This window comes from Phyllostomus hastatus, unplaced genomic scaffold (assembly GCF_019186645.2).
Source record: "Phyllostomus hastatus isolate PE091 unplaced genomic scaffold, TTU_PhHast_1.1 phas_scaffold_216, whole genome shotgun sequence".
In the NCBI taxonomy this organism is placed as follows: Eukaryota; Metazoa; Chordata; class Mammalia; order Chiroptera; family Phyllostomidae; genus Phyllostomus; species Phyllostomus hastatus.
The window spans coordinates 6,027,166-6,035,024 of record NW_025334018.1 but is presented as its reverse complement, the minus strand read 5'-3'; the positions used below and the strand labels follow the sequence as shown (position 1 = coordinate 6,035,024).

The window sequence follows — 7,859 nt, the reverse complement described above, 5'->3', positions numbered from 1 at the left end:
GTATTTTTAGTATGCATGTCCTGTTTGCCTGATGAGACTGATTTCCTAAAGAATCACAATCTTATTCTTTATTGGTAGCCCACCCCATGTAGGAAATACCAGCTGTTAGATAATTGCAGAAATAACTCAAGTAGAGGTGAGCAATGAATTTCCCAGAAAGTGGGTAAGAAGAAATCAAAATGCAAAAATGATTTGTTTCTTTAAGATATTCCTGTTCACTCCATGGCAGAGTGAGCAAAAGATAAGAGTTTGATTCAACTTCTGACAGGGTCCATGGCCTCCATCTGCCTGAAGTTACTATTTATAACAACTCAAGGTGAACCTTACAAACTAACAGATTTACATAGTCACTTGGACACTGCCAGTCCCAATCTCGCCCACCTCCTCATCTCCCTTAGCTGCAACCACTCTCTCCAGTGAATCTCCCTCTGCCCAATACACACAGACACCTCTCCCTACTTCTGTGGAGCCACAGCAAGGTACAGTCCTGAGCACGTGGAAAGACACAAGACTTGGAGGCAGGTAAACCTAAGTTCAAATTCAGATCTTGTACTTTTCTAGGTGTGTGGCCTCAGGTAGTTTACTTAACCTCTCCATATCTCAGTTTTCTCTGTATCTCAGTTTCTTCATCTGTAAATTGGACGTAATGATACCTACCTCATAGTTAAAGCACCTGGCTTTCTTAACTTACTTTCCCTTAGTTTCCAAACCTTTCTGGAAGTTCTAAGCTCATAACTCACAGCTGGATGGTCCAGTCCCATCCCTTCTCCATCGTGTGGCTATGTCTCTAAGGATTTCTCAGTGTCCTCCTTATGGGGCTCAACCATCCCATCCACTCCTCAGAACTGTCATGAGCCTCCAACAAAAGGAGATGGTATCGAGGGTCAAGTGATAATTACTGTCACTGTTACCCTCTGGGGGACTTTCTCAGGGACCACCCAACTACAGACTCTGAAACTGCACTTGTTCAAGTCTGTGTCCCTCAGGCCTTAGCCCTCTGTCTGAAATGAAGCAGGATCTCCACAAATATTTGCTAGTCGACCAATTCAGTTTCCTGTCTTTGCAATGAAGGGTTGCACAGAATCATCTTAAGCTTCTACCAGCTGTAAAGAGCCATCTACCTATAGGAAGGGGTGAGGAAGGAGCTAGTATTACCTTCTTTTTTAAAATCAAATATGAGATCCAACTACAAAGAAATAAGATTGGACCCTTTGCATGTCTCATAAACTGGGCGTAAAAGGCAATTCCAAAACAAGAATTCCAAGAATGTTTTAAGTAATGCCAACATCACCAGAAAAACATGTATAGCCTCCCAAAGCAACTGCTTCGAAAAGGATAACCCTCAACAGATGAATAAGTTCTCCAATATTAGTGTATAAAACAAACAAAACGCCGCATGACTCTGCAGTCACACAGAGACAAAGCATGTTCACGGGGAGCCCCACCCGCTGAGCACTGCTGAGCCCATCGCAAAGGACAGAGCCACCTGTCATGAGGAGACAGACCCAGGGAGAGAATAGGACAGAGAAAGGGTTCCACGTGTGGTAGGACAGGCCAGATAATGAGACCAACACAGCTACGAGTCAGCAGGTGAAACAGCAGGGAGGTGGGGCTCTGCTGAGCCTGGGGTGCATCAAGCCTTTCCGTGGGGCGGGACTTCTTGTCCAAAGGCTAGCGCTAACCTTGGTTAAATCCCCTATAAAAGGCTCCTGCCCTGCTGACCTGGCACTGCACACTCCGCTTAGCAGCCACTTGCCTCATCCTACCTGTGCATTAGGTAAGTCTCCTCCTGAGGAACCTCTTTCTCACTCTCAGTGTCTTGGTGATCTGTGCTCATAAAACCAGGGCTGTGGGCGGAAAGTGTGTGCTCTAACTAGGCCTCAGGCAGACCAGCACACTTGGGAAAGGGCACACTCCTCTCCTGCACTGGCAGGGCAATGGACCACCCACAGGCCTTCCTGGATCAGCCAAGGAAGTTTCTTGGCAATGCTCAGGATTTGTGAGACTAGAATTAGGTTACTTCTGCCAACACAGACAATGGGGTTGAACCTTCTCAGGGAGAAAGAGGCAATATTGAGGCAAGATGAGTTTGTGAATTTATTCTAAGGGATCTGAAGTGTAATTAAAATGTCTTATTATTTTTACTGCTTATATGTCAGTGATTAAGGTCTGCCACATGGTTAAAAACAAAATCAAAAACAAAAACAGGATCTTTTCATGTCTCTGTTAAGGTACAATATTCTTTTCATACACACATATATATGTATTTTTAGATTTTAATTATTTATTTTTAGAGACAGGGGAAGGGAGGGAGAAAGGGAGAGAGAGAAACACTGATATGAGAGAGAAACATCAGTCGGTTGCCTCTCATACATGCCCTGACCAGGAACTGAACCCGAAACCCAGGCATGTGCCCAGGACTTCCACTTTGCAGACCAACACCCAACCAACTGAGCCACACCAGCCAGGGCTGAGGTGCAATATTCTGGTTTTGATGTATAAGGAAAGTCAAGTCTGCCTGAAATTTTTGGCTACTGGATTGTAGATAGGACATTTCCTGAAGAGCCACCAGGTCTGCTTCCTTCCTTCACTCTCTTGCTTCTCCAGACAGGCCCTCCTCTTCCTGCGCCCTCTCCTCTCCAATGCCATGGTGCCCCCCTTTATCCCCCCCACCCCCATAGCCTTCCATCTCCCCCTGCATTTGAAAGCTGCCATCTCAGACACCATTTCTTCCCTATGTTCTCCTTGAGGCTTCTGCACCTCCAGGTCTCTTTGCCTGTTGCTCACCCAGCCACACCCAGGACTCACTTCAACCTGCACCCAGCCCTCTGGCTGATGAGAAAAAAAAATCACTCCCTTCAATTGAGAACCCTTCCTCACAGGTCACTAGGGTTCCAGGCTCGAAGGAACCACATACCTCAGGTCCTAATGCTGAGGACAGTGCTCACATTCAGAGAAACCTGGTCTCTCAGACCTGGTAGACCTCTCACCTGGGCAGAACACCCCTTTCCTCATTGGTCCCAGGTGGCCCAGCCTCTTCCCAAACACCTTCCTAAAAGGCAGCAAGGAAGGGTCGAGTTAGCCCCTGGGTTCCTACTTGGCCCCCACCTGAGGCAAGAGTTGACTCACACTGGTACTTACTGCCTGTTGGTGTTACCATCAGGACTCTAACATGGAGTGGCAGGCAAAGATAGACTGAATAGACCATCCTTAGGGCAGAGTCCAAAAAACCATTGCATTTGGGTTCAGGAGATATAGGTTCTAGGAGTCCTTGTTTCCTTACAAGCTGTATGGGCAAATCACCCAAGTCTGAGTCTGCTCCTTCACCTATAAAAAGGTGGAGATAATAACGATTATAAGAGATGATGTATATGAAAGTGATTTGTGAATAGTAGAGTATATATAGATGTATGCATGTGTATATGTATATACATGAATATAATATATGTGTATAATAATATCATAGTGATATGTAATAGTTAGCATTTTGTATAAGCCAGCATCTGGCTAGTGTATTAAATGAATTCTCTCTTTTAATCTTCAGAATCATCCTCTAAAGTAAATACTAGTATGGCCTTCTTTTCACAATGAGTAAATTGAAGCCTGGAGAGGCAAAGCAACCTGCCCTAGCTCACCTGATGGGTAGGTGGCAGACTGACTCAGGAGCCTGGCTCTGATCACTATGTGCCCCACTGTCCCCTCCATAAATACGTTATGAAGGAAAGGAAAGAAGGAAGACAACAGAGAGGCCAGAAGCAGAGCCGAAAATGTAGGAAAAGGACTTAGAAGCAGGAGTACTCCCTAGGAGGAACCCCCTCAGGTTGATTATAGAGCCCCCTGGGGGGGGCCTTTCTTCTTTTTCCAGCTGGACTCCCAAGATGCCTCAGTTACTGCGAAACATTAACGGGATCATCGACGCCTTTCAACGCTATGCCAGGACAGAGGGAAACTGCTCAGTGCTCACCCGGGGGGAGCTGAAAAGGCTCCTGGAGCAAGAGTTTGCTGATGTCATTGTGGTATGATGTGCTCAGCCAGGTCGGGAGGAGGTGAAGGGGAGAGAGAAACGGTCTGCCAGCAGACCAGCTTTGCCTCAGGAATCCAAGAAGGCAGCCGCTAGATCCAGGCCTGCAGGTCATCCTGGAGGCTGTGCAGGCAGGGAAACAGGAAGGAACAAGGGACAGTCACTAGTCCTTAGAGAAAATGCCTTGACTTCAGCTGATTCTAACTGAGAAACAAGGTTAAAGGACTCTAACGGGACAGCTCTGGGAGAAACACAGCCTTTGACTGTTCTAGAAATAAAAGTAATTGCTACTTTTGCTGCTGCTTAAATCTGATATGGTAGCCATTGACTCTATCAGAGATTTCTTCACCCATTAATAAACATTCTTGAGAAGCACAGCTCTGGGCCATGTACAAAGCGGCTGCTCAAAAACACGAGCTGAGTGCTCACATCAGAAACGAGGTGTTGGAAAGCATGTTGTTCACAGGCCCCGTTGGGGAGGCTCACCCTGGCAAACCAGACCCCCCAGGGCCTTGAGGCACTTCCCTGCCTCTTTCTGCTAAAGGAACCAGGATGGTTCAGGTCTTGGGGACAGGAGTGTGTGGGCCCATCCGGGTGCTGCTTCTCCATGCTCATGGCAACCTGTGGTCCTTCAGGACACCTACCCACCCTATGTTGGGAAAACATTTGAGCCTCAATGAGGAGCTCACAGAATGTCCCTGGGGCCATGTACCCGCTGTCCTTCTCTGGGCGCTGGGCTCTCTGGTAAGACTATGGCATCAGAGGTGGGGCCAGAGTCTGAAAGCGACCTACGAGTGCCATCATTTATTCATTCTTCACGAAGTCTTTGTCCAGTTCACCCATGGGACAGAAATGGTGCCAGACACAGAGGATATAAAATAAAAGGAGCTCTCTGTCATGAGGGAGAGAGAGAGGACTAAAAAATGACAGTGATTTTGTGTTTGTATTGCCATAACAGTGTGGGGAGGCAAGGAGGGGACTGGAGCGGATGGGCTCCAGGTTGGGGGTGGGATCCTAGAATCAGAGTGGACCGGCCTAACCACATCCTCCTTAGGGAGGGCTGCTGACTTTGCCTCATCTTCTCCTCAGAAACCCCACGACCCGGCCACTGTGGATGAAGTCCTGCGCCTGCTGGATGAAGACCACACAGGGACTGTAGAATTCAAGGAATTCTTAGTCTTAGTGTTTAAAGTCGCACAGGCCTGTTTTAAGACATTGAGTGAGAGTCCTGAGGGAGTGTGTGGACCTCAAGAGTCTGGAAGCTTCCCCTCTGGGGCCTTGCCAGAGCTGGGAGAAGGAGAAAGAAGTGTCACAGAAGTGGGAAGCACTGGGGAAAGACAGCGTCAGGAGGGGAGCAGTGGTAGACAGAGCAGGCAGGCTGCCAGAGGGCAGGGCGGAACTGGGACACAGACCCACGGTCAGGACATCAGCTCTTCTCAGGTCAGTCACCATGACAGGCAGTATGAGTCTCAGAGACAGGACAAAGAGAGCCTGCGAACACAAGCAAGAGGAAATGTGGAGCCAACCCAGAGAGAGGGAGAAGATCAGAGCCCCCAGACCAGAGAAAGAGTATCAGAGAGGCAGTCACAGACTGGGGAACAGATCAGAGCCCCCCAGGCAAGTGAAACTGTTACTGGAACCATAACTGAGACCCAGACAGGTGCCACGGAGACCAAGGGGCAAGACAGGAGCCAGACACAGGAGCCCACCCACGGCCAGACCAGGGTGACTGAGACCCGCAGTCAAGACAGGAGCCAGACAAGACCCACTGTTACAGGAGGACAAGTTCAGACACAGGGAAGTGCCACCGAGACTGTGGAGCAGGACAGGAGCCAGCGGACAGGAAACACCAGCACCCAGACACAGGAGCCCACCCACGGCCAGACCAGGGTGACTGGGACCCACAGTCAAGACAGGAGCCAGACAAGACCCACTGTTACAGGAGGACAAGTTCAGACACAGGGAAGTGCCACCGAGACTGTGGAGCAGGACAGGAGCCAGCGGACAGGAAACACCAGCACCCAGACACAGGAGCCCACCCACGGCCAGACCAGGGTGACTGAGACCCGCAGTCAAGACAGGAGCCAGACAAGACCCACTGTTACAGGAGGACAAGTTCAGACACAGGGAAGTGCCACCGAGACTGTGGAGCAGGACAGGAGCCAGCGGACAGGAAACACCAGCACCCAGACACAGGAGCCCACCCACGGCCAGACCAGGGTGACTGGGACCCGCAGTCAAGACAGGAGCCAGACAAGACACACTGTTACAGGAGGACAAGTTCAGACACAGGGAAGTGCCACCGAGACTGTGGAGCAGGACAGGAGCCAGCGGACAGGAAACACCAGCACCCAGACACAGGAGCCCACCCACGGCCAGACCAGGGTGACTGGGACCCGCAGTCAAGACAGGAGCCAGACAAGACACACTGTTACAGGAGGACATGTTCAGACAGAGTCAGGGTCACATATCCAGAATAAGAATCAGGACAGGAGCCAGACTCCAAGACACATAGGGGCTAGAGAACAGGGACAGACCCAGATGCAGCCAAGCAGTGGTCAAAGATGCACACAAGTGAGCAGCTATGAGGCAGAAGAGCCCACACGGGGAGGACAGGCCCAGAGTGGGACAAGCACTCTAACGGGCAGACAGGACTACAGCAGCACTCACCCAAGGGGCAGTGTGATGGGAGGGCAGGGAGAGAGAGAGCCTTCGGTAGTTAAGCAGGAGGAGTGGGCTGATGACCACACAAGGGAGACAGCAATCCGAAGGCAGGCCCAGGGCAGCCTGCACACCAGCAAGCCTTCAGTGCAGGGCCCAGAGGCAGCACAGCCAGAGGAGAAGCGAGGCTTCACAGCCAGGGAGCTGTATTCCTACTTCAAAAGCAACAAGCCATGAGTGTCCAGCTCCTGAAGAAGACAGCTGGAGAGGCATTGGCTTGGCCTGCCCTGGCCAGTTCAGCTGGCATGTCCCTGGACATCAGAGCTTAATCATGGTGCTTCTCTCTAAGGTCTTTCTCAGTGAGGCCATTTCTGCAGGGTGCTTTCTATCCTAAACTCTCTCTCTTGCCTGCTTTGCTGTGCAGACCCTCTCAGAAGCAGAAGACACAGAGCAAGTCATCCCTTTCCTGAATGTTCCTCGGCTTATGGGGTTTTTCAGAGCTACTTTTCTCTCTGCCATCTGTCCACAGCCCTATCTATCCTGGTGCATCAATAAAACTTATCTAGGCAACTGGGCTCTGTGTCCCATTCAATCACTATTGACATGATAGGTTAAGGGCCACGGGGCAGTGATGATGAACTGGATGTGGTCCCTAGCCTTGAAGAGCATCTAGTTGGGAAAATATGGCATGAGATTCCAAGAGTTAGAAAGAGTCAAAGAGAGAAGATATCATACTTTTATACTCATCAGAGATGTATCAGGGAAGGTCTCGAGCAGAAGGGGCATCTTTGTAATGTCCTTAAAGGACAAGTAGGGTTTAGGTCAGTCAAGCTATATTCAATCTTTCATGACCTCTAAGTTTCTGTTCACCTGTAAGGTCATATAGGAAGACTGACTTAAGGTTACCAATAAGTGGAATAAAACCACAGGGAGTGTGTAGGGGACCGGAAAGGTATGTGTTATCAGGAACTGAGCCAGGAGCCAGAGTCCCTGAGCTTCCCTCACCCACTTCCTCATCCATGTGGGCCCTGACTTTTTATGATGTCTCACCCTCTGCATATGAACAAGTTGTGGAGTAAACTTCTCAACTCTGGTTTATTATAAGAATCACCCTGGTTGTAGTTTTTAAAATACAGATTTATTAACCTAACCCTACAGATGCTGAGCCCAAAGGTTT

At 49.4% G+C, this 7,859-nt stretch overlaps 1 protein-coding gene across 1 annotated transcript; it reads left to right on the top strand.

Moving 5' to 3' along the window:
- The first annotated feature begins 1,690 nt into the window (after positions 1-1,690).
- On the top strand, positions 1,691-7,256 carry LOC123833510 (cornulin-like). Its single transcript, XM_045861766.1, has 3 exons — positions 1,691-1,777; positions 3,866-4,016; positions 5,111-7,256. Exons 2-3 carry the CDS (start codon positions 3,879-3,881, stop codon positions 6,917-6,919), a joined length of 1,947 nt encoding a protein of 648 aa, XP_045717722.1. The 5' UTR covers positions 1,691-1,777; positions 3,866-3,878; the 3' UTR covers positions 6,920-7,256.
- The last annotated feature ends 603 nt before the right edge of the window (positions 7,257-7,859 follow it).